General features: G+C 34.8%; 3 protein-coding genes across 4 annotated transcripts; 1 reads left to right on the forward strand and 2 right to left on the reverse strand.

Moving 5' to 3' along the window:
* Positions 1-219: 219 nt before the first annotated feature.
* On the reverse strand, positions 220-8,679 carry LOC117323084 (N-alpha-acetyltransferase 30-like). The gene is made up of 4 exons (XM_033878093.1): positions 7,959-8,679; positions 6,989-7,112; positions 6,458-6,513; positions 220-6,205 (listed from the first exon to the last, which is right to left on the reverse strand). Exons 1-4 carry the CDS (start codon positions 8,508-8,510, stop codon positions 6,068-6,070), a joined length of 870 nt encoding a protein of 289 aa, XP_033733984.1. The 5' UTR covers positions 8,511-8,679; the 3' UTR covers positions 220-6,067.
* Positions 8,680-8,849: 170 nt separating this feature from the next.
* LOC117323086 (cytochrome c oxidase assembly factor 6 homolog) lies at positions 8,850-11,741 on the forward strand. The gene is made up of 3 exons (XM_033878097.1): positions 8,850-8,944; positions 9,819-9,960; positions 11,504-11,741. The coding sequence occupies exons 1-3, from the start codon at positions 8,922-8,924 to the stop codon at positions 11,645-11,647; spliced, it is 309 nt and encodes a 102-aa protein (XP_033733988.1). The 5' UTR covers positions 8,850-8,921; the 3' UTR covers positions 11,648-11,741.
* A 1,593-nt stretch (positions 11,742-13,334) lies between these two features.
* LOC117323085 (breast cancer metastasis-suppressor 1-like protein-A) lies at positions 13,335-26,415 on the reverse strand. 2 transcript variants are annotated; one of them, XM_033878095.1, is made up of 9 exons: positions 26,216-26,415; positions 23,962-24,052; positions 23,018-23,145; positions 21,944-22,023; positions 19,749-19,845; positions 18,755-18,847; positions 17,145-17,209; positions 16,623-16,697; positions 13,335-16,316 (listed from the first exon to the last, which is right to left on the reverse strand). In XM_033878095.1, the coding sequence occupies exons 1-8, from the start codon at positions 26,334-26,336 to the stop codon at positions 16,653-16,655; spliced, it is 720 nt and encodes a 239-aa protein (XP_033733986.1). In that variant the 5' UTR covers positions 26,337-26,415; the 3' UTR covers positions 13,335-16,316; positions 16,623-16,652. The 2 variants fall into 2 exon arrangements, with proteins under 2 accessions (XP_033733986.1, XP_033733987.1); XM_033878096.1 differs by lacking the exons at positions 13,335-16,316; positions 16,623-16,697; positions 17,145-17,209 and adding an exon at positions 17,498-17,535.
* Positions 26,416-27,011: the final 596 nt, after the last annotated feature.

The following is a 27,011-nucleotide window of genomic DNA, read 5'->3' on the forward strand; positions in this document are numbered from 1 at the left end:
TCTCAAAACGCAATATGCATAACTAGGCACCAAGGGGAACCTACATATGAAATTTGAGAAAGATCCCTTCAGTACTTTCTGAGAAATAGCGATAACAAAAATTGTTTACGGACGGAGGGACGGAGGGACGGACGGACGGACGGACGGACGGACCACGGACGCAGGGCGATTTGAACAGCCCACCATCTGATGATGGTGGGCTAAAAAGTTGAAAATACATATTTTTTTAAAAATCTTTATTCATCAGTACAATACTGACCAAGGGGAATAACTCCAATATAAACCAATCTTACGAACATTGCAGTCCTGATAATTTGTTTTCTTAAAATAGTTTATATATCATACAAGCAACAATTTTGATGGTTTTTTGGCCTGGTCTGACAGGCTGCAGTATATGTATTACAATATGACGACATTGGGTGTTGGATAAGAAATCTGGTGTAACATTACTCCATATACATTTGTACGTTCGTCTACATGGCAAGACAATTTTAAAATATTGTTTCAGTTTTAACACTTGACATACCAAAATGAAAATAGACACCAGGAAAATAATGATTCACCATTTCATTCCTCTTTAAACTTAAATGAGTAATACAGTTTCCAACAGATCATCAATAAATTTAAACCTGATATTTCATGTAACATTATTAAAAGAACATTTTTCATAAATTATTGTTCAACAAAAACAATGGTTTCAACCACTTGCACAGAGAACAAATCTTCACCCTTAAATTGTAATAACAATTGAAAGCATCACATTCAACATTTTCTTGTAACTTATTTAAGAAATCAAATAAAGATAAATTTTAATTGTTCAGCGAAGTTTGACATTCATTTTTTACAGTAAAACTTTGATACAATATAATCTCTTTCATTTGTAGCCATCTTGCATATTCTGATGTATTTCAAAGCCTTCTCCATTTGCTGAAGGATTTATTTTAGCATATATTGCTGCAATATCTTAATTAAGATTTTCTTTTAATTTTCAAAATTTGACTGAACAACAGACTCCAGTGTACTAGACTTCAACAATATAGAATTATCTGTGTGTGCACAGTGTATGGTCTAAACAGGCATCAATCCATCACTTAATAAAATAAAAATTAATTGCAATGTGCAATTCATTAAATATCTTTGTATCAAAATTAATAATAAATTAATGATCACCTTCCAAATGAAGAATCAATATTCAATTAATGACTATCTACATAAAACAAGTTATCTTAGTCCCAGCTAGTTTACTTCATGGTAGCTAATATTTTAACTTGTCATTTATATGAGACAATAAAAATTCAGGAAAAACACAATTGAACCCCTTAATAAGAGTTTTCTCCTTCAAGGCCTATATTCATAGTTAAAGTTTTCATTTGGTATTGTCGATAAAACACAGCTAACATTTATTACAGCGATATGTATTAGTGATACCTTTATATCTTGTTTTTCTTTTTACACCAAGTCAGCTTTAACTAAAGAAACTGAATTCTACAAGTTGCTGTAAGATCAATAATATTCCAGTGTGTGTATCTTATGGTTAACAACACGACAAACCAGTTTAACTTCAATGTCTACATTCTCGGACGTCAACATGCACCAACACTTGCGATCATCCAACATAACAGATACCTAACATTCATTACATGTTTAAATGCAAAGCAAACCTTGAAGTTCAAATTCAACTCACTCACTCGATCATACACGCCCAACAACTCCACATAAAATATGTTAACACAATGGTACAGTAGGGAGAGGACAACATGTTGTACCAACGTCTGTGACAAAATACCTATATACCAGGGTCAGATGTACCTGATGTATTGTGTAAGGTTCAAACACTTTGCATCTGATTTCGCCATTTCACTTGATCAGGCAAACATTGATCAGGCAAACATTGGCGTTAAGTGTAACACTTTAACAGTACACGAGTTTTGCCCTTGTAACTTGCCTACATTGAAATCTCAGAGACATTTGGTTATATTACTACTACACTGTAGTTCTATCTCCATCACAGAACTTTTTATAACCAAAACTCATTCCAGGTCATGATTGCTGACACCTTACACTCAAGATTTGTCCATTGCAAAATTTTGAGAAAAAAAAAAACCAAAAAAAACACCATTAACACAAACTGTGTCACCAGCAAGGAATTCTGGATTAGTAGACTTCTGGCACTGGAATTAAGAATGGATCTGTGATGGATCAGTGATTGTGGTGCTGTGAACCATCACCATATTAACACCTCACAAATATTCAGGATTTAAGCAGAAGGGATTGTATTAAACTATGTAACACAGATACAATTTCTCACCTACTTTCAGTTTAAAGATGTCCTTTCATAAAAAATATGCAATGCTATTATCATGTCTGAAATTCCGAGTTATAGGCTGAGTGAGCAATCCTCTGTAAAACCAGAAGTCCAGACACTGGATAAGGGGAGATAACCACGTGATAATTTTCAAACAATGTTCCCTACCCACTTCAAAATTTAGAAATGAAATATACATGTACGCCGATAACAAAAAATGATTCAAAATGAAAACAATGTTTTCGCAAATATTGGATGCTCATTCACCTTTTAAGAATAAAAATGTTCCCCTTAAACACATGTATGAGGTATGATGGATGAAACTGTCATACATGAGATGAGAGGAATATTAAAGCATTATATTACAATTTACTTCACTTCAAGTCAATGACTGATTAGGGATCACAATTAATTGCATAACACAGGAAGACCAGTACAAATGTTTGCACCACTAGCAAGCCTGGATCCAACAGTGAAACTACCTATACATTGTACATATCATCTGCTCCACTCAACATACATAATAAATAATGAGGTACAACCGATAATGACTCGGACAGGTCACCGAGACACCATCTCACACAGCCTGCTGTAACAATGACTCACACAGGTCACTGAGACACCATCTCACACAGCCTGCTGTAACAATGACTTACAGTGACAGGTCACTGAGACACCATCTCACACAGCCTGCGGTAACAATGACTTACAGAGACAGGTCACTGAGATACCATCTCACACAGCCTGCTATATCAATGACTTACAGAGACAGGTCACTGAGACACCATCTCACACAGCCTGCTGTAACAATGACTCACACAGGTCACTGAAACAACATCTGACACAGACAGCCTTCTGTTTCAGGTCTCTGAAATACCATTTCACACTCTGCTGTAACAATGACTTACACAGACAGGTCGCTGAAATACCATCTGACACACAGAGACTGTGCATGCTGTAGCAATGATTTACACACTCTGCTGTAACAATGAGTCTCAGACACCCACAGACAGTCTGCTGTAACAATGAGTCTCAGACACCCACAGACAGTCTGCTGTAACAATGAGTCACAGACAGGTCAACATACCTGCTATATGGCATACAGGAAGAACAAGCAAAAATAAATTATAAAAAACTTTTCTACATAAGATTCCTTCCTTTCTTTTCTTAATATGCAGTGTACCTCTATTGTAATATATGACGATATAAATTGGATATGCAGAGTATATATTTACCCCATGATTATTTTATTTCCAAAGACAGAAAAAGGACAGATAGATTATTCCTATGCAGATGCAGAATAATTTGATCATTTCTCTCAACTGTTTAAAGGAGTTCAATACAAAGTCATCATGTAGTTACTACATTAACGACACCAGTAGCACCTAAAATTCCGATCGTGTTTATAACAGGTCTGGTCCAATTTCCATCAATTATCACTGGCTTAAACATGGTCATGTTGAGGTTAATATTTTGAGATATTGGCATGACCTGGTCATGGTGATTCAATTTTTAGGAATGCAGCAATATTGTATTACAACGTCATAATAATTGTGATGTCAAAATGCTCCAGGCCAGAGTAAATTTCAAGTTAGTGAGATGACTATAATGCAAGTCCACCCTTCTGCAAACAAATTCCATGTCCAATATAAATTCAAGGAAGTCTGAATTGGCTAATATGGTGCTATATATTGACCCCGATAGATAAAATAACAGAATATTGATCCCAGACTTTATCTGTTGTTAATATTTTTTCTACCAGGTCGGTATGCCATATTGACCTCAAAAAAGGTCCATAATTGATTAATATGGTACAAAACTCAGCTTTTTGATTGTTCAAATAATCTTACAGCAGATATATACAAATTAAGGTCATTTTGTTTTTACATCAAAATGGACAATTCCATCATCATTCCATTGGATAATGGAAAGTTATATTTTCCTGATAAGTTTATTACCTTATATACAATGTGGTGCTTTAACATAGTGTTAAAAGATCATTAAATGACTGCCACACATGTATGGACAAAGATCATAAAAGGACCGCCACACATGTACGGACAAAGATCATAAAATGACTGCAACACATGTACGGACAAAGATCATAAAATGACTGCAACACATGTACGGACAAAGATCATAAAATGACTGCCACACATGTACGGACAAAGATCATAAAATGACTGCCACACATGTATGGACAAAGATCATAAAATGACCGCCACACATGTACGGACAAAGATCATAAAATGACTGCCACACATGTATGGACAAAGATCATAAAATGACCGCCACACATGTATGGAGAAAGATCATAGAATGACTGCCACACATGTATGTACTGGATATGTTTCAGTGTCATACAAAATGTACCTTGTCCATTTGGGTGACTTTTTGCTAGTGTGAAAAAGAAATAACAGATGTTATATATTGTATGCATATTTCCTATATATTTAATTATAACTCTTTACTATACTGAATCTGTATAAAGTATGTGTACCAGGTAATTAAAATATCCAATTAAGAAATTTCCTTTATGGGTCTGTATCAATCTAAATTCAACAGGCTACAATATGATTAATGAGTTAATGAAGTATGGAAACTCATCATGACATGGTCGTCTGTTGTGTAAAAAAATTATTTTGAGAAAACTCTTTCATAGCCATGTTAATTTATTGAGAGGGCTAGAAATATTGACAAAGGTGAGAGAGAAATATCGAGACATGAATGTATTAACAGAGTGGCAAGCCAAGCTAGTAGACCAAGACCCATACTGGTGACAGTAACATTATAATACCTGGTATATATGTACATGTGGACAAGACCCACACTACAGTGATGTATGTCAACGTGTATTTTTTTAAACATTTTTTCCAGTCAGTTCAAATTTAATATATGATAATTGGTGTAAGACAAGCATTTAAACATAATTGAACACTTTTTCTTCTCAATTAATGGTTTTGTTTATCAAGATACGAGAGTACTTTAGCTTGTTCAAAGCCTTTTTAAAAAAAAAATTTTATATTAAGTCTCGACGTTAATGAAACACGAATGTATCAAACTCTTTAAGTTTGGGACTTTGAAATCAAAGAAGATGGTTCATTTTTTTAAGTTCATAATAACAGTTCACAAAATTAACAAACGAGGATACAATTTCTAACATCACAGAACACAAAAATGATTATCAACTTTATATAAAAATATGAAAGGATATTTCCCGAACAGTTTTTTATCACAAAGCACTTGACAGGTTGATTTCTAATGGATGTATAGGCCGTCACCACAATAAGGTGAGCACAGGTATAACACTCACACTGGCAGTATATCATCGAACGGCAAGAATCAGTATTTGCTTACACTTTGAAGACTTAATACAATCACACAAAAAAAGTATGGATTTCAACTGGTGTTGATGATGAACTGAAAATTATCAAATTTATAATGGTTCGGATTAGAATGCAGTACATTATGTTTTGAAGCGATACATACAGAACAAGATGGCACAGTCATTATTTTGTCCGCGTTTTATCACTATGTAGTGGTCTTATAAATAATACATTTGATCCCTTGAGAAAAAAAAAAAAAAAAAGGGATAATGATTCTTGAGTCTATTTGTACATTCATTTCTCCCCACAAAACAAACACACACTCTGGTAACTACACATGATGTAAAATAACTTACTCAGTTTTATACCCCTTCACACACACAACACCTAACAATAAAACAGTTCCGCTGTTCATAACTAACATTTCTTTACACGTCTATCGTAACCACAGCTTCAGTCGTAACGCATCCACACCATTCAAGTAGTAACGGAATAATCTTTTGTCTCGTACAAATCCCAGATTTTCATACAGGCGTAAGGCTGCTTTGTTGGTTATTTCTGTTTCAAGAACAACCTAAAAGAAGAGGAATGAAACAATGATGACTGGTGGAAAAATACTTAAGTGTATCATAGATTTCATATATATTAGAGCCTCTTGCACTTGTAGCAATGTCATATGGAATCATCAAACACATTCAGTAATTTAATATGCAATGACTTCGACCCTTTATGCCTATCTAATGTCAGAATTTTAGATTTTGGTTTACATGTATTTGATTGATATCCATACCTCTACTTTTATTTGAATACTTTTTAATTTCCTCACCTCATCACAGTCATCTAGTATCATAGCTCTGATTGCCTTGCGGACAAGATGGGAACCTGCAAGTAAAGATGGGATAATTATCAAAATTACATAGAATATAAAGACTTTATATTAATTAATAACAACAACACATGGATTAATCACAATGAGCATTATACTCAGATCTAATGCACTAGATCTGCTGACTATATATACAGGACTAGAGAACAAAAACATGTCTCCCCCCTTCTTCCTTATACTAGGCATTGATTGTTTTCACAATTTACCTTTGACTTTTAGGCCCGAACAAGAAATAATTGTACTCATTTGACTTTCGATTTTGAGGTACCAAGTTTGAGTTATTTCCAATAATTATAACAATCCATATAATTCATACTTTTGTTTGACCTGGCAATGGAAGATTTCATTGGGCGAGGGGTTTGTGGTCATGGAATAATTTCAAAATGTAAATTGTTTACAGACAGACAAGGCATAGTGCTGGACAAGAAGACAGTTGCATTATAATAAGGTCACCTAAAATCTTCATCTTACCAATTCGTTTCCTTCTGTAATCTGAATCTACAGCTAACATTGCTATGTATCCTCTTCGTACCATTTTCTTGTGCATATCTAATTTACAAACTATGGCTCCCACACATTTTACTCCATCCATAGCCTGTTGTAGAAAAAAAAAATATAACTATTTCATGAAAATTGTAAGAATCAAAATGTTACATATAGCCAGCTTAAATTAGGAGTACTAGTAAATCTCATATAGTTTTCACCCAAAAACATACAAATGTAGTAACATTCAATATCTGAACTAAAGATCTGATCAACATGACATACTAGTACATTCTCCTGGGATACTGAGCCTGTGAATTCGAAGTTGTACAGCTTGGGTACCGGTGTACATGTAATTATAATTATAAGGCCTAAAAAATTCCACTATAACATGCCAGAAAAAAAAAACAGGGTAAACAGGTCATGAAATCTTATTTATGTTTTAATAGTTTTTACTAGAGTCTCAACTTACTTTCTATAAAATAGAACAGCCAAAAAAGGGTAGGCTAGGGAAGGCTGCATCTCTTAGTGAAAACTGGTATGTTTACAAGGCCTAAATTATATACACAGTACACTGCATGTATTCTCTTTAACTATCCGTGTCTTACTCTTTGGGAACAAACTGTCCTGAAGATGTTTTAGCTATAATTATCAATAATGAATTATGCATGATCAGCATTAAATCAGACACCTGTTCATGCAAGTTTTGGAGGACCTGTACCAAGTATTTTATTAAAGGCTCTGGTTAGTGTGTAGACGTTCTAGGATCTTAACTTTTGAATACCATCATGTTCATTTGGTATCAAATTCAAACCAAGGGCCATTCACTTGCTGTCCCGATATAAAATTAGCAATGAAATTCTATCTTGGATAACTATGAATTCGAAGTAAGTGGCTCATACGTATACTTTAACCAAGTTGGCTCATGCTGCAAACATAAAAGTGCAGTATAACTTACAAGGAAGCAAAGCTTTGGCCAGTTGTGGATGAAGTATCTGTAGGTATAAATTGAGTATGGTTCCGACAAGTCTTTAGTTATCAGTCTCATGATATCAGGCATTTGAACTTCTGATTTATAAACAATATACTCTATTCCTTCTTTTATATCACTTCCCCCAGGTGCATATACACCTAACTGCTGCACGGCTTCACACAAAGAGGATTCTGCATCACTTCCAAGACCAGTACAGTCAATACTGCTTCGCTCAGTCAGGGGGGTGTCGATCGTATTTTCACTTTCGCATGAGGAACATGCTTCCATTTCCTCTGGTGCATTCTCTGTCAATTTAGGACTTTCGGTCGTCAGTATATGCGATACCAAACCATTTTCGTTTGGTCTGTGTTTGATCTTGCCATTTGGTAACTCATTGTCAATCTTTAATGGTTTTATTGATGCTTGAGGATCACCAGCATCTAACGTCACGACGTCCCCCTCCATTTTGCGTTTCTGCAACTCCGGCAATACTTCGTCTGTTTCTGCTCCTGCGGTATCATGAGTACATTCTGACATTATATAAATATGTTCATCTTATTACAATATTATAAAAAGTAAGTGTTCCTTTTACATCTCCAATGCCTCGTCGATGCACGTGTCGTTTCCCATTTCTTATACTTAGCGTGACTTTCTAAATAACATCGTCCATGTTGCTGTGGACTATACTACTTCCGGTAGTGTACTTCCATTTACTTTTTATATTCGTGCGCCAATAACTAACAGAGGAGTTATAAAAGGGGATTCTATCTATGAAATCATTTTTAAGTAATGCAAGAAATCTTGTCATGTTTTGATTCAAATGAAGGACATATTTGCGTCGAAATATTTGCAAATAATAAACTACTTTTGCGCAGGCGGAATTATGAGTTGGGTGTTGTGAGGCACTTCCGGTTTTAGGGGCACTTGTCACACGTGAATGTGTTTGAGATGGAGAATGCTGTCAAAAAAGGGTACGCCGGTATACAATTCTGTCTACATGTTTAATTTCAATGCACCAACACATTTATGCACATTAATTCAAAATATCTTAAATTTGATTGCCTGATAAGATAACATTAAAAAATGAAACGGAGGTTGGTTGCATAATTAAAAAGTCCAGTTGTTGTAAACCATACCCCTGTGTTTTGACAGGGATTATTCCCGGGTAATAATTTGAATTAGATAAGTAACTTTTTATTACAGATGAAATTAAACTAATTTGTTTGCATTTACTGTATGGTGTTTACAGAGGTAACAGAATATGTATATGTCCATAATGGTTTAATTATGACCTTGATAATTCAAAGAATAGATAGCTGATGATAATATTATTCCCATTCCGTAGTACTTATTAGCGGCCTGTTGACTCCAAAGATAACGGCAAGATTGATTTACAAAACTTAGGACTACATTCAATGTAAACACTAATTTAAAGAGTTACTGCCCTTGGTTCACCCTTTGGGATCACCATTCTGGCCCAGGGAAATGACACTCCTTTCATACCAGATTGAGTCTATTTCATCAATTCATGCTTCAGACCAATTTTGATAAAATCTTCTTAAGAAGAGAGATCTCTCTTGTTGATCTATCAAGCTCCCAGTGCCCTGGGCCTTTTGTCACCTGTAGGTCCAGAGTGAGACTGTTTTTTGTTTTGTTTTTTTTCTTCCGGCCGATCCTTTTATCATAAATATTTTCTAAATCTGGTAATGAAAGGACTATCAGAAGGTAAATCCCGAATGAGTAATATTACTACATAGTCTTGTTTTTTTTAATGATACAAGCCTTATGGGTCTCTTGTCTAAACCTTGTGCAATAAATTCCGTTGTTTTTTCTCATTATTTTCAGAGACACTAAAGAAAACAGAAAACTGTGTTATAGTTCAAGGGATGCTTATTGGAAATGTCTGGACAGAACAAGTGAAAAACTAGGTGAATCAAAATGCAAACATCTAAGGGAAGATTACGAGAACTTTTGTCATCCTTCATGGGTAAGGCTGTTTTAATATTGAGAATGAGTTTATCAGAAAAAACCCATCTTGACTTGCATTTCACCTATAGGTGGAGGGGGTTTGATTTTCAGATTGAATGTGAAAAGGTATTGGGTCTCATGCATGACCATGTGGGTTTTTCTACGGTTATTCATGCAGTTTTCTTCCCACTGCGCATGTGGGTTAATGTTGCATTTATAATTAAAAAGAACAAAAATCGTCATGTTTTTATATAAGTTCAATATTTGATTATTTCCCGGTAAGTTCTGTTTGTTTTCTTGATCGGATTTTAATGTTAGGTGTCCAACGTCTTTATCGGGATGTTTTCGTCGGTCCTCCTGTTCTCGCGTGGTCACGTGACCGGCACGAAGGACTACATTAACACTTGGTCGGTAAATATGGCCAGAGCACCCGACTAACGTATTTTGTCGTACAAACAAATATGATGCACTTATTCATCGTGCTAAGAAACCGAGAAAAAGTGCTGTACATTCTTCTATTTATTCAAGTATGGTTACATAACGGCGTTATAAACTGGTCTTAATTGACAAAGTGCCGATTAATTGACTACTTTTTAAGTAATTTTGACGATGTTTGTCATTTTCGTAAGAATGTACAGCACTTTTCGTTGTTCTCATACAATTACCTTCACGCTCTTACCTGTTTCATAATTATTGATTTAGGGTAGTAGGGTGCTCTAGGACGATTTATAGAGCAAGTGTTAATGTTCATTCTCCAATATTGGAACTCTTCAGTGTTTTAAGTATCGAAATCGGCATATAGAAAAGAACAAACGTTAATAAACGAATGCAATGGATCGTAATTAATTCAAATAATTATTTACAGATGATTTCCAAAGACATAAGGTATAGTTAGACGTTTTCGGCTGTACATGCAAGTTTGTAAATTCGACACTGTTATAAAACCACCGTCCTCGTCGTTGCCATGACACCCGATCGAAGCTCCCATCACGAATGCACTGTCAAAGTGAAAGTTGAAGTATTTTTCGCAACATGCCGTTTAAACTTAAAATTAAATTCACACTCATATTGATTGGGGTTGTTTAATCATACCTGATCAATTGAATTGTAAGAAAACTAACAAAAACACTAAAAAACACTGAATGAAGCCTTCGTGTCAGGCAGTGCAGACACAACGCGGGATCTGTAAACAATGTGACGTCATTGGAACGTACAAGTTGCAACAATGTACAACAATGTATTTTTTACATGAATACACTAATGAGCAACAAATCGGGACGCAACATTAACCCACATGCGTGTAAGACCCCCTGTGCTTCCATCTGGGTCAACTAGAGTGATTAATATACATATAAATGTATTAAGTTGATATAATTTGCATCACCATTATATCAAAATACAGTTGTTCAAACCAAAATCACTTTGGGATTGTTCAAAATGAAAATTGTTCTTTTTGTATATTGAATAATGCATGGCATTATCATTAATCAATGATATTGGATATACATGTACATGTATTCAATTAAACAGAATTTAATTTCATGGCTATTTTTTCATTACAGGTCATGCATTTTGATAATCTACGATTGAATGAATTAGCAACAAGAAAATATGCCATGTTTGATCCTGTGGACGATCTTCCTCCAGTGAGACAGAGTCCTGAAGTTGAAGCCAAAATGAAAACAACATTCATCCCATTTGATTAATTATGATATGTATTATTAGTCGTTGATTTTTATTGTGTTTATTTTATACAAATATATTAAAAAAGAACAAATTGACATTTCCATTTTTGATTTTTGTATCCTGTTGGTAAATATTCATCCTGTCAATACAAAATGTAATCTAATTAATACACTTGACATTCGCAAGAACTAAATAAAAATTGTCTCACATTTGGCCTTGGTGTTGAGACAGGGAGAGATGTCATACCAATATGCCTGTGACTTTTGCTGTGACTTTTCATTGAAGTAATACTATAGAGGTCCTTAGTCAGCCCCATTCATACATTGATCTGTTGATGGAACGGCCATTGTTTTATACAATGTCATGAACCCCAGTAGTTTGGTCTCATTTAAACTGTTGTACATTGTACAAAGAAGGCCACACAATTCATAATGTCCTTGATATTGTTTTGAACTGATAAACAATAAGAAGTCGTCCAACAGGAACTATAAGATTGTATTGCATCCATCCATCCATCCTTATGCCCATCTGAACTTTAGATTGTCCAGACTCTCTCTCATACAATACTTGTCAGTAGAACTTCATACTTGGGGCACAAGTTCAACTTGCAGCGATAGCATATCGTGTATCAAAATTAGTGCACTCTGACCTACATTTTGACCTTTGGCTTACATACTTTGCACCCTTCAAATAATGTTTTCATTTGCCATGAATTATATGAGTGAGGTTGTGCAATGAAGATATCTGAGAAGTTAACAAAAACAATCATTATATATAAACACAGAACTAGTAATAACAAGACCATGTCGGCCTGCATTGCTCACCTGGGCTTCACTTCTTTATTATGAAAAGGTACGAAGCAACCCTGGAACAAAGAAGGGACACCATGAGGAGAAGGTACTGAACTGAGGTCAAACTGGAAGAAGTATTTAATATCATAATCCCAAAATATTTAGTGTTTTAACAAATTTAACCCCAAGACCTTGGATACAGGAAGAAATTTACAGGTGTTATACAAGGAACCTACATTTACCAGCCATGTACATATGCATATTGATTCTAGGCTTTTAGTTATCAGCAGAATTCATTAGAGTGTGTTAACAAAGTTGATCCCAGTGACCTTGAAAATGGGTCAAGGTCATTTCTTTGGGAAAATATTTTATGTAATCCAAGCAACCTACATGTGCTAGCCTTGATTTTGGCAATTTATTGATCTGAAAAGTTTGTTTACCTGTGAACTTGAATATGGGTCAAGGTCAATTTCTTTTGGCAAACTTTAATTTGTAATGTGTTGTCCAAGCAATCTTCATGTACTTGTCACATACATATACCTTGATTCTAAGCCTTTTAGCTAATCAGGAAAATCTTTTCAACATACATGTATCAATTTACCCATGACCTGTAAAATGAGGCAAGGTAATTTCTTTTAACAACTTTGTTGAGCTTTCTTCAGATACCAACCATCAAAATATCTTCATTCTAGACCTTTTGTTTATCATTGGAAGTCAATCGAATATTATAACAAAGTTGACCCTGTGACCTTGAATATGGGTCAAGGTCATTTCTTTTCATAGCCCAAATATGAAGATTCTTGGCATTTTGTTTTTTTGAGATGAAATTACTTATCGGTTAACACCGGATAAACTGACAATACACCACAGCATAAGATCACTCGGTCCTTTGGAAAAACAACAAGATGTGACTTTGTGATTTTTATCTTAATTTTAATACAAAATTTGACAAAATAAGAGAATTGACTGTTGATGAGTTAAAATCAACAAATTTGTGTGCAATGCATACAGTACTAAGTAGCATTGCTAACTTATGTCTCATAATACGCATGTATGAAACATATATACTTCTATTGAATATTTCGTACTGCACTGAAATGACAGCAGCCTTTTATCTGTAAAAATTATACGATTATAGATAAAACTATCCAGGACTGTATAATAAGTCTTAATAATCAATTTGAAAATTTACAAATATTTTGTGTTCTACCTGGAAAGTAAAAGTGTTTAAACCCCATATAGATCATTTTAAGTTTTGAATTTCAAATATATCAAGAATATTTCTGAAGAAATATTTGTGATAATTTTTATAAACTTTAGATAGCTGTAAACATGGGTATTTCTTGTTGATGAAGAGAAATAAGTCTTAACACAGTTAAGAAGAACTTGGCTGTAATTATGAAATATGTTATTAGGGTCTGATATTATAAATTGTGTTGCATTTCTGTGTCGGTAATAAACAAATACACATCTGAGGTAAAACACTGTTTTCAAATCATTATCCCTCAGATAACATGTAAATGCTGTTTTTGATAATGATATTTTTTATTCGTAATTCTAGCTAATCACTGTCACAGTGGTAACATATAAATTATTTTAAAATGCTGTACTAAAATTTAATAAAACTGGATTCAAAGTGCTGTACTAAAATTTGATACCAGATTCAGACTTATATTATGTTACATTTAATTTAATACTATTTAACACTTACTTGCATGAGATGACATGTTCTCATTGTTAAAGTTTTTGTTTTGTTGGAGGAATTGTGTGTCCAAGATAAACAATCACTAATATCATATATATCAGACAATTTGCCCATGCCTTGTAACAAGCCCACGCCTGGTAACAAGCCCCTCCATGTCTATTGCAGATAGTAAAATGTTAACAAATGCTACTAAATTTCCTTCAGTAAGTCGGGTCTAGACCTACTTTGGATAAAACTTTGAGTGACACCCAACCCCTGGGCTTGTTATGGATATGGCTGATCAGTGCAGACATCTTTTGTATGACTATATTAGGAATAAAACAAATTAATGAATTTTTACCAAACATGATTAGTAGAATGGAAACACATTTACATAAAAACTTTTACCAATATATTTCACTTTGACTGTACCCTTTAAATTTGATGACCTTGACTTCTGAACATTATAAAAATAGTAGCATGTGTCCACTTCAACTGGACACAGCTCGACTGCATGGAAAAGAAGAACATTGCATATTGTATACAAGGGTGGTAAAGCATCAGTATTTATGAGTAAAAAGCATGTCCGATTCTGATGACAAGATGCATCATATGATGGTGTGTCACTGTCTTATTAATCCATTTATCAATGAGATAGAAAGAAATGAATGAATGCTAATGTAGCTCCCTAGCCAAGTAAAAATATTGAGAATGCTCTCAACTTTTCCACCCGAACTCCAATCTCTTTTCAATGGTTGCCCTATTTTCATGATCAGAGGTCCCTAGTGAAAGTAAAGGAATTTCCTTATTAAGTTGAGAAATATTTAACTAGGATCAGTGGTGAGTTCTGTTAGCAGTAAATGCACATGATCAGGAGATGAAAACTTCGCACTGAAGTAAACAAAAAATCATTTGAGATCCATGCTGCTGGAAATTTAGTGATGATCTTTGAACACAATATAAAGTATACCTGAAAGTAGGATATGTACAGCAGGGTAATTTATACCAATATATTTCATATATATATGTGTATCAAGATGAACATTTTCAAAGTGAGATTTTATGCGACCTATTGACTAGAGGAGTAAGCTGTCAAATGAACAGGACACATTTGGGGTCTAGTGAAATTTGATATTCCAACATTTTCTGAGAAATAAACTTCAGCTAACTTCAACGGTCATATCCATCTTGAAAAGAGAGAAGCCAAATTTTCTTGATTGGAATGATTGATCATATACACTTTCAAATAAATTTTCCTGTACTTATCAAATATATTATGGGATATTTTTTGCTCAAAAACATTTAAATGCAGGTCAAATCTATGACGTTATCACTCCTGTTAAGTTAATATAGCTGCATTTCAGTTGGGAAGTTTTATCCTTTGTTGACAACTCTGAGTGTAATATTAGACAAATTTATCTCCGTACAATTGCTACATTCTGTAGCTATAGCAGCCTTGAGAATAAGATTTGTGACAGCCTTTAGTCTGCTCACTGTATTGTCTAAAATAACTTGATAGCTCTCATTATATGTAGAAACTACACTGTATTGTCTGAAATAATCTGATAGCTCTCAATGTATGTAGAAACTACACTGCACTATCTGAAATCACCTGCAAGCTGATAGCTCTCAATATATGTAGAAATTATACTGTATTGTCTGAAATCAACTGATAGCTCTCAATATTTATAGACACTACACTGTATTGTCTGAAATCACCTGATTGGTCTAAGTATATGTAGAAACTACACTGTATTGTCTGAAACCACCTGATAGCTCTCAATGTATGTAGAAATTACACTGTATTGTCTGAAATCACCTGATAGCTCTCAATATATATAGAAACTACACTGTATTGTCTGAAACCACCTGATAGCTCTCAATATACTCAGTATGTAGAAATTACACTGTATTGAACACAAAACTGAAAATCCATGGAAGGAAGTAAGACATTCTCATCCACGCATGGAAACCACAACCATGTCATTTTTTCCACATCTATATGTGATGCTGTTTCTCCACCATGCATGTGCATGACTCCTTTTCTTCTGTAATGTTATACACAGGATATACACGTCATTTTTTTCGTATTTCTGGCACAGACGTCATCTGTATTAGGTCAAATCTCCAACATACACATCCATAAAAGTCATATCTTTGATATGAACCTCTTGCCAAGTCTCCGAACAACATGTCATGAGCCAAGACCGTTTCCTGAAAAATGAAAAACAAGTGAAAATTGTACATTGTATATAATGGTAAGTGATATATACATTATGTATATGAGTATGATCATAGTGCATTATGGGTACACTTGACAGTCCAGATCTTTCCTACAAGGAACTGGATTGTTTGTAATATTTGGTCATAGATATATATGGTGAACAAAACAACATAGGCAATGAATGTATTCACAAGCTTGTTCAGAAAGTGACAGCTCTGATGTCAGATTCTGATCTAAAATACAAGATAAGATTTGAATCAATATGTAAATATCAACACTGTTTTTGTATACCATACCTTTTTATATCAATGCACTATTTAAAACCTTCAAAACTCGATATCTGGTTTCCGCTTCTGATTTTGTTTTAAAGCCTGAAAAAGATGAAGCATTTCATTAGTAACAAACACTCCATTTTGTTTGGGTTTATTTTGCTTAATGTCCTATTAACAGCCAGGGTCATTTAAGGACATGCTAGGTTTAGGAGGTAAATGAAAGCCCAAGTATCCGGAGAAAAACCATGGGCCTACATTCAGTACCAGGCAACTGCCCCACGTGGGATTCAAACTCGCAACCCTAGAGGTGGAAGGCTAGTGATAAAGTGTCGGGACACCTTAACCACTCAGCCACTGTGGCCCTTCTCCATTTTGTATGTCACACAAAATTATTGTCCTTTATTAACTGTAAACAATCATAATTTACTGGAGAGGATGTCAGTATTGTATATATAATACCGAAATAATAACGAAAAGAAGTATTGAATATTCAGAAATCAATTAATATTTTTACGATCAGAATAAAAATTAATCACATAAACTCACCTTTTTAATAGCTGTCCAGTCTTCAATAATATCAACATCTTTTAACAGGTATACAATATATGGACCTGGGAAAGTTAAGGAAAAGTAAAGACAGAAATTGTATTTACACTACAGGTATACAATATATGGACCTGGGAGAATTGGTAAAACACACAGAAATTGTATTTATACTACAGGTATACAATATATGGACCTGGGAAAGTTAAGGAAAAGTAAAAGACAGAAATTGTATTTACACTACAGGTATACAATATATGGACCTGGGAGAATTGGTAAAACACACAGAAATTGTATTTATACTACAGGTATACAATATATGGACCTGGGAGAGTTAAGGAACAGTAAAACAGACAGAAACTGTATTTATACTACAGGTATACAATATATGGACCTGGGAGAATTAGTAAAACAGAAAGAAATTGTATTTACACTACAGGTATACAATATATGGACCTGGGAGAATTGGTAAAACACACAGAAACTGTATTTACACTACAGGTATACAATATATGGACCTCGCACAGGTATATAATATATGGACCACACACAGGTATACAATATATGGACCTCACACAGGTATATAATATATGGACCTCGCACAGGTATATAATATATGGACCTCACACAGGTATATAATATATGGACCTCACACAGGTATATAATATATGGACCTCACACAGGTATACAATATATGGACCTCACACAGGTATATAATATATGGACCTCGCACAGGTATATAATATATGGACCTCACACAGGTATATAATATATGGACCTCACACAGGTATATAATATATGGACCTCACACAGGTATACAATATATGGACCTCACACAGGTATATAATATATGGACCTCACACAGGTATATAATATATGGACCTCACACAGGTATATAATATATGGACCTCACACAGGTATATAATATATGGACCTGGGATAATTAAGTAAAACAGACAGAAACTGTGTTGATAGTCTTTGGAAATACAGGGAAGATAAAGGTTTAAATGAGAATCTTTAAGCTAAGAGAAACTGGGAAATAACAGATTTTTTAGCTTCAATTTGGCATTCATGATAGTAGAAATGTGATCATGAGATTGAGGAATGTTTGTAATCAAAATGTTTTAAACACAGAGTTTTATACAAGAAAATTAATGTCTCTTTTCATGGTATCAAAAAGATGAATGGGTTCAAATTTTAAATTGGCAATGAAAACAACAAACAAAATGCTATCCACGAATGCTAATGTCAAATGATATACAACAATGCTAATGACAAATAATATACAACAATGCTATACAACAATGCTAATGACAAATAATATACAACAATGCTATCCAACAATGCTAATGTCAAATGATATACAACGATACTATACTATTCAAACTAGTTCAACAATATTCAAAACAAACATCACCAATTAGCACTTTCAACTATTATTTATGGGCTAAACAACTGCTATTATCAGTTATCAAAATATTCATCAATATCAAGGTTTACCATATCTACAATTCAAAACTGAAAAGTAAATGGAAACGGCTATCTATGGATACAAGACATAACTATTGAATTGACTTAACAAACAACTTCACAAATTATTGTTAAAAGGATACCAGCCACTGTCACCGGTTTCTTTCGTCTGTCAGGGTTTGACGGGTCTTTATTCTTTTTATTTTTCTTCATGAACTGTGATTCATTCCATAAATCTGAAGCATCAAGCACAGTAATAGATGTATATGTAGTAATTATAGCAACTGAACAAGAAGAAAACAGTAAGATGGCTTAAAAATTCAATACGTTGATTTATTATTTCTAAAGAAAACTAGAAAAATAAATTATTTCATACTTGGAGAGAGCCAAGTAAGTTGCAACATATGTGTGTATTTCCTTTGATGGTTTTTCAATGAAATGTGACGTCACAAATCTCAATGTGAAGCAAAGAATGAGAATTTTCATAAAAAATGTAAATTTTGATTTAGTCTAATGGGGACAACTCAAATCGAAATAGACAGGCAATATAGTTACACACACTCACTCAGCCTCAGAATGTAGTCATTCAAATATTTGAAAGAAACTACTGGAACTTTTAGGACCAGATTCTGCTAATGGATTGATAAATATTGAACAAACAGATAAATCTTCAATACACAGACAATTAACAGATGAATATTCTATAATACGACAATTTGATTCCAGCATAAACTGGAACTATAAATTTTACAGCAAAACATTTTTTATCTGCAGAACTGAATTTTAAATTGTTTTCCTTTTCTTTTTTGATTCTTTAACCAAATTAACATCACTAATCAGTACATACAATTAATATTTATGGAACAAATAATTGCTGTTATCAGTTATCAAAATGTTCATCAATTAAGTGGGTTTCATATTAGACTTGAAGCTCAGAGAATTCTTCAATTTTACCTTTGTCAAGTGAAGTAAGAGTAAAAAACACATCTACATAACCAAGAACCAAGTTATCTACATCGTACATACTGATGTGTTTTCATAAGTCTGCTACTCCCATCATATAAATGATAGAATCTTGGACATGAGTTTACCAATATTTCTTTGCATTAACATAATTAAGACATTATCACAGAATACCTGATGAAATGTCTATGTTATGTCTATCTTCCTCTAGTCGACGGATCTTCTCCTCCAAGTCCTGCTTGACAGAGTCAAATAATATATCCTTCTCACTCTGAAAAATATAGAAAAAATCAATTTAATGAAATAGAAAATCAGAAATCTGAATATCAAGCATTAATCAATGTTTTTTTTATTATAACAAGGCATCGTAAACGATACAAATCCCCTCGCGTGCTAACACATGAACTCTGACGCAAAATGGGGGGTGGGGATATTGCAGGACATTGAAATAACATCAGTTGTCATTTGCACTGAACTGCAATAGACATGGATGGGCTTATGATCAGGCATGGGCTCATTGCCAGATAAATATGGTATATATTGTTATGCATTCAACAGTATCTGGTTATGCATCACACTAGCAACTTCATTTCCTGATAGTTATTATATGTGTGTATCTAAATGCATATATAAGCATTTTCGAGGTATTGCCATGCTGGACCAACATATGAAGTTTGGTCAGGATCAATTCAAAAATGAAGTCGCAACAACGCTGACAAAGATTTTCTATAAATAGTAACGTGACCTTGACCTTAACCTTGGCGCCCTGAAACACGTTCTTGTTTGAGGTATTGCCATGCTTGACCCATATATGAAGTTTGGTCAGGATCCATTCAAAAATGAAGTCACATTACAGCGCTGACAAAGATTTTCTATAAATAGTCACGGTGACATTGGCCTTGACCTTGGCGCCCTAAAACACGAACTCGTACGAGGTATTCCCATGCTGGACCCATATATAAAGTTTGGTCAGGATCCGTTCAGAAATGAAGTCGCAAGAGTGCTGACAAAGATTTTCTATAAATAGTAATGATGACCTTAACCTTGACCTTTGCACCCTGAAACACGAGCTCGTTCGAGGATATTCCAATGCTGGACCCATATATGAAGTTTGGTCAGGATCCGTTCAAAAATGAAGTCGCAAGAGCGCCAACAAAGATTTTCTATAAATAGTAACGCTGACCTTGACACCCTGAAACACAATCTGGTGCGAGGTATTCCCATGCTGGACCCATATATGAAGTTTGGTCAGAATCCGTTCAAAAATAAAGTCGCAAGAGCGCTGACAAAAAGTGAACATACGTACGTACGTACGTATGAACGGAACGCTATATCCCCCCTCCCCGACTTTCTTTGCGAGGAGATCATAAATGAAGAGTATAATGACTACCATACAACATAATGGAAGTGCATAAGACAACAAAATTATATAATCTCCAATGTCAAAAGCATTCTGGTATTGTTTCAGTATTCTTGTCACTTGTCTAGTTCTCTTTTTTTTGGAAAGTGACAATACCTGGATTTACCTGGATTTACCTGGCAGGTGTCCATGATGATACAGAAGATGCTCATCTGCCAGGAACACCTGGTCTTATTTTCCATGTATTTTTTCCAATTTTGAGTTAATTTTTAACTTTCTTTTGAATTACTTTTAGGACAATTTTCAGGTTATTTTAATTTAAACTTTCAACTATTTAAAATTCTTACTGATTAAATAGAGTTGGGTAGGCTGGTGGATTAAATACATGATGGGAAGACTTACCTCCATATTCTGTCTGGTGGATCAAGTGTATGATGGGTAGACTTACCTCCATATTCTGTCTGGTGGATCGTTTGATTCGAGTGTATGATGGGTAGACTTACCTCCATATTATGTCTGGTGAATTAAGTGCATGATGAGTAGACTTACCTCCATATTCTGTCTGGTGGATCAAGTATATGACGGGTAGACTTACCTCCACATTCTGCCTGGTGGATCAAGTGCATGATGGGTAGACTTACCTCCATATTCTGTCTGGTGGACCAAGTATAAGATGGGTAGACTTACCTCCATATTCTGTCCAGTGGATCAAGTATATGATGGGTAGACTTACCTCAATATTATGTCTGGTGAATTAAGTGTATGATGTGTAGACTTACCTCCATATTCTGTCTGGTGGATCAAGTATATGACGGGTAGACTTACCTCCACATTCTGCCTGGTGGATCAAGTGCATGATGGGTAGACTTACCTCCATATTCTGTCTGGTGGACCAAGTATAAGATGGGTAGACTTACCTCCATATTCTGTCCAGTGGATCAAGTATATGATGGGTAGACTTACCTCAATATTATGTCTGGTGAATTAAGTGTATGATGTGTAGACTTACCTCCATATTCTGTCTGGTGGCTAGTTCTTCACTCTCAAATTTATTTTGGATACAAATTTTTCTGTATTCTTTAAGAATTCCTGAAATTATGCAAATAAATTGTTACTTGATAGGGTCATCAACAAATGCATATTACTGGTAGTCTGGACTGATAAGTGTGATAATCATTTCTCTTCTTCAAATACCAAAATCACCTGTATATGTAAATGGAAACTTTATCTATTTTACAACAATCACAAAACCAGTTATATAAACTGATATAATCATGCTTGTTGGCCCAAAGGAAATGTGCTAGGGGTATTCCTGTGGAAGGAAACCTGTGTATCTGCAGATCATGCCATATTCTTTATTAATGTAAACTACCGGTAATACACTCTTTATGTCGTATTATTTACCAATTAAACACTTTAATCAAAGGATAAGAAAAAGCCTGGATTCTCTAGATCTGCCCTTTTTAACTCTTACCCCGACACCTGTATCCCTCAGGTTCCCACACTTTTGAATCCTTTCCCGACACCTGTATCCCCCGGGGCCCAGTCTTTTTGAATCCTCAACCTACAAATATATCCCCCAGGTTCCCACCCTTTTTGAATTTTTATCCTACACATGTATCCCCCCCGTTTCCTACCCTTTTGAATCCTTACCCTACATCTGCAGCCATCAGGTCCCCACCCTTTTGAATCCCCTTCACCTGTATCCACCGGGACCCAGTCCTTTTAAATCCTCAACCTACACATACCATATCCCCCAGGTCCCTCCCTTTTGGAATTTTTATCCTACTCATGTATCCTCCAGGTTCCAACCCTTTTGAATCCTTACCCTACATTTGCAGCCATCAGGTCCCCACCCTTTTTAACCCTTACCCCTCACCTTTATCCACCGGGGGCCCCACCCTTTTGAATCATTACCCTACATCTACATCCCCCAACCTTTTAAATCTGTACCCGACACCTGTATCCCTCAGGTCCCCACCCTTTTAAATCCTTATCTGACACCTGTATCCCCAGTTCCCCACCCTTTTCAATCCTTACCTGATACCTGTATCCATCAGGTCCCCACTCTTTAAATCCTTACCTGACACCTGTATCCGTATCCTCATGTTATCCTGGAGCTCAGCCAGAGGATTAAGGTACTCTATAGCTTTGCCGGCCTTGACTTCCTCAAGTTTGGCTTCATACTGCCCCATCCTCTCCTTGTAAAGTCTAGGAACACAAAGATGATATTTAGTTTTATTGACGATATCCTCTGTGTCGACTAAGCCTACTTATTTTCAATAAATCATGATATGGTACATGTATATTTATGGTCAGTTTGAACAAATTAAAGTTAAATAAATTTTGTTGAACCTTTGGTATCTTAATATACCAAATTATGCTTCAGAAAATAATTGCAAGTTCAAAATATCAGAGTCAATAAATTATGCCCAAATATATAATCCTCAATACTCTAGGGTTACACCATATATGGAAGCGAATGTATATACCAGGCTTGCGAGATCTAAGTTGAAGATTTTTTTAATATTAAACTAGTGTACATGATAGCTAATAAAACAAGAATTTTTAACAGAAGTAAAAGCTGTCTTTAATTGGAACCTAATTATAGAGACATTATAAATATATGTGTGTGTTTGTCTACACAGAGTGACTTTTTTATTATCTGATGCTGTACATCAATATGTATATTTCATAATGTTCATACTTACTTATATTTAAGATCTGATGGAGGTTTGAGTAATTTGATAAGCAGGTCAACGTTCAAATAATCAGAAATGTATACTGTACATATATATCAAAATTGGAATTAGAGCACTTCAGATTAAAATGTTCACATGACAAATGATAGTTGATACAAAACCTTTTTAAATTATGAAAGGACATGTACAATGTAAACCAAAGTATGTTTATAATGACTGTGTTAAAATTTTGTATACTAGCTAGAGTTATAGAATATGGAGCTAATCATACACAACTTTCAGTTACAAATCAAAACTTGTCCGATTGTTATCCATGAATACATACTGTTCTTTAAGATCTGTGAATTGTCTTTCCAAATCAATCATATCATCCAGGAATTCATTTTTACGCCTCTCACATTCTTCTTCATCCAGTTCTGAAATTGAAAATCATGAGTTATGGATAAAATCATCTCATTGGGACATTCAGCATTCAAACAAAGAGAGATTACATCACTAGAGTAGATATATATCACTTACTTATCAATCCAACATCAGCTATTGGAACAAAAAGCTCACAATTTATATGATTATATGTTATAAATTTCCAATTAAATTAATTTAATGTGCATGTCATTTTCAGTTTTGTTTGTTTTATTTGTTTAACATCCTATTATATATTAACAGCCAGGGTCATTTAAGGACATGCCAGGTTTTGGAGGTGGAGGAAAGCCGGAGTTAAAATAGTCGGAGTACCCAGAGAAAAACCACCGGCCTACGGTCAGTACCTGGCAACTGCCCCACGTAGGTTTAGAACTCGTAACCCAGAGGAGGAGGGCTAGTGATAAAGTGTCGGGACACCTTAACCACTCGGCCACTGCTGCCCCCTCATTTTCCGTACTTATCAGACATTCATGTAATGCAAACAATGGGGAAAATGCCTGTAGTGGGTTCAATCACTAGTACTTGTGTACAGGTGGAGATATGACACTATATTACTAGCCTATTATAAGGTGTTTGGATTTTTCAAGTTCATGAAATGAGAATAAAAATTGGAGTGCTTGTGTTGGATTTAATAATACACTACTTGTACATGTGACTATAGGTGTCTTCCACATTCCACATGAGTCTTCTTACATTTCTTTTCCTTTTTGCATATATATATACCCAGGAATTATCGAGCCTCCCTTTAGCCTATAGTGGTAGGATGCATATATATATACCCAGGAATTATCGAGCCTCCCTTTAGCCTATATATAGTGGTAGGATGCATATATATGCTTGCCTTGAGAGCAAGAGATCGCCAGTTTGAGCCCCAACACAAGCAGGATATTTTTCATTACTTCTTCCTATATATATTACAGATTTGGTGCCCTTGACCTCTCCAAGTGTACCTGTAAGCTATAGGAGAGTGAGAAGCCTCCTTGAAGCTACATGGGTTATGGTTGTCTTCGGGGATGAAGACTTTGTTGATGGAGTGAGGAATGTAGAGGAAATGCACTGGAAAAAGCACTAGTGGCCTGGTAGCTCAAGTTGTAAGAGTGCCCGTCCAGAATTCGGAGGTCCTGAGTTTGAGTCCAAAATGGGACGTTGCATTTTACCTCTCCTTATACATTTGGTGTGCAGCTAATTATATAAATACCCACAGAAGATAGTAAAAGGTCTTGTGTATGTCTCCGTGGTCAAATATTTTGTTGACGGAGGGATTATGTAGTGGAACTGGAATGGACTGAAAACCAGTGGCCAGGTATTATAGCTCAAATGATTAGAGCGTCAGCCTAGTCCTGGGTTTGAGTCCAGATCTAGTCATTGCTATTTTTCCCTTTCGATACGTATACACATGTATATTGCAATGACAAAAACAGTCATAACATATTTACATCAAGAATCGTTGGCAGAAAAGTTAAACTTCGTCATTATATATGATAATATCTTTTGCTTCGCCTTGATTGACGGAGTGGAGAAAACCTGGTGAACACTGGAGTGGTTCAATCCTTAGGCAGTTACAATACTCATTTATATAATTAGGTTATATTGGTACAAAACACTATGCCTTTTTCTATGCAGTGTAGAGCTTAAAAATCACAAAGGAAACTCGAAGTACTGTATACATGTAGTGTTATTACTTTGGAGTCGTGTAAAATCTAGATCTAGTAAAATGAAAGTAAAGGATTTCGGCACATAATATACGGTATAGACTATAATAATAATCTGTTAAGTGTATCGTAGATTTTGTTAGAACACTTTTATTATGTATTAATAAAATATTCACAAGGTTCACATGGCAGCAATGACTCTTTTCCCCAAGATAAGATAACAAATCATGTCCTCCTCACTAGCTCCTAGGTTGTTTTTCACGTTGTGAAATGTGGCATGTTGTAAACCATGTTTTATAAAGCAATGCGTTTAGCCCAAATGTTATTTAAATAAACACAAGCAATTTAATTACTTAACATCAAAATACAAGAGATAGATATATGAATATAAAGAGAAGGTCTCATATAAGATGAACATATCCCCAAATGCAATCTCCATCGATCGACGCACAGAATGCATTGGGATTCCTTACAGGGAGATCACTCTAAGAGCACACCACATACCCGACTCATCTTCGTCCATAGAACCCAATTCCGACTCATCTTCGGAACTTTTATCACTATCTGGAGTTTCCTGTTCCATTTCTTCTTCCCTTTCTCGTTTACCGTTTTCTATTGTTGGCATTTTCTAGTCCAAATGCCGTTCAACAAGAAAAAAACCTCCACCAAAACAAACGTGCCTCCATTTCAAAGTGCGCCAAGCGGAAGTGTGTAAGAATAGAAAATAGTGTGTGCGCATGACTTGTGGAATATCCCCTTGCGTTTGGGGAAATCCTCATTATAGACTTGCACAAGTCAGCCTATAAAATTTTCTTTTTACAGGAAATGGGTCTTGTCAGAACTTTTCGTAAAATTGTTTACAAATATCGATGGGAATACTGTGGATAGGTTGATTTGATTTGGAGTAGTTTATTAAGACAAATTTATAATTTCATGATTTTGTGTGACAATGATAATTAGATAGAATCATAACTGTTTAAAGGAAAGAAAAGAAGCCGATAAAAGGACAGAAATGATACAGGATGAGAGGAATGATAAAGATAGATATCAGAAACAAGAACATGATGGAAGTCAAACCAGAGCTAGATGCTAATTAAGGTTTAGTAACAGAATTAATACTGAATAATTAAGATATTGAAAGAGGAAGTAGAACATATGTTTTCGGCCTTAATCATGTCAGGGTTTTATCAGCTAATTTCATCTATTTCTTCCATTTCTTCCATCATTTAGAGGAGGAAATGTATCCAACGGTCACTTCTGCCATATGATATACATCTTTGAACCACATTTTTTCTTGTAT

This window comes from Pecten maximus, chromosome 3 (assembly GCF_902652985.1).
Source record: "Pecten maximus chromosome 3, xPecMax1.1, whole genome shotgun sequence".
Taxonomy (NCBI): Eukaryota; Metazoa; Mollusca; class Bivalvia; order Pectinida; family Pectinidae; genus Pecten; species Pecten maximus.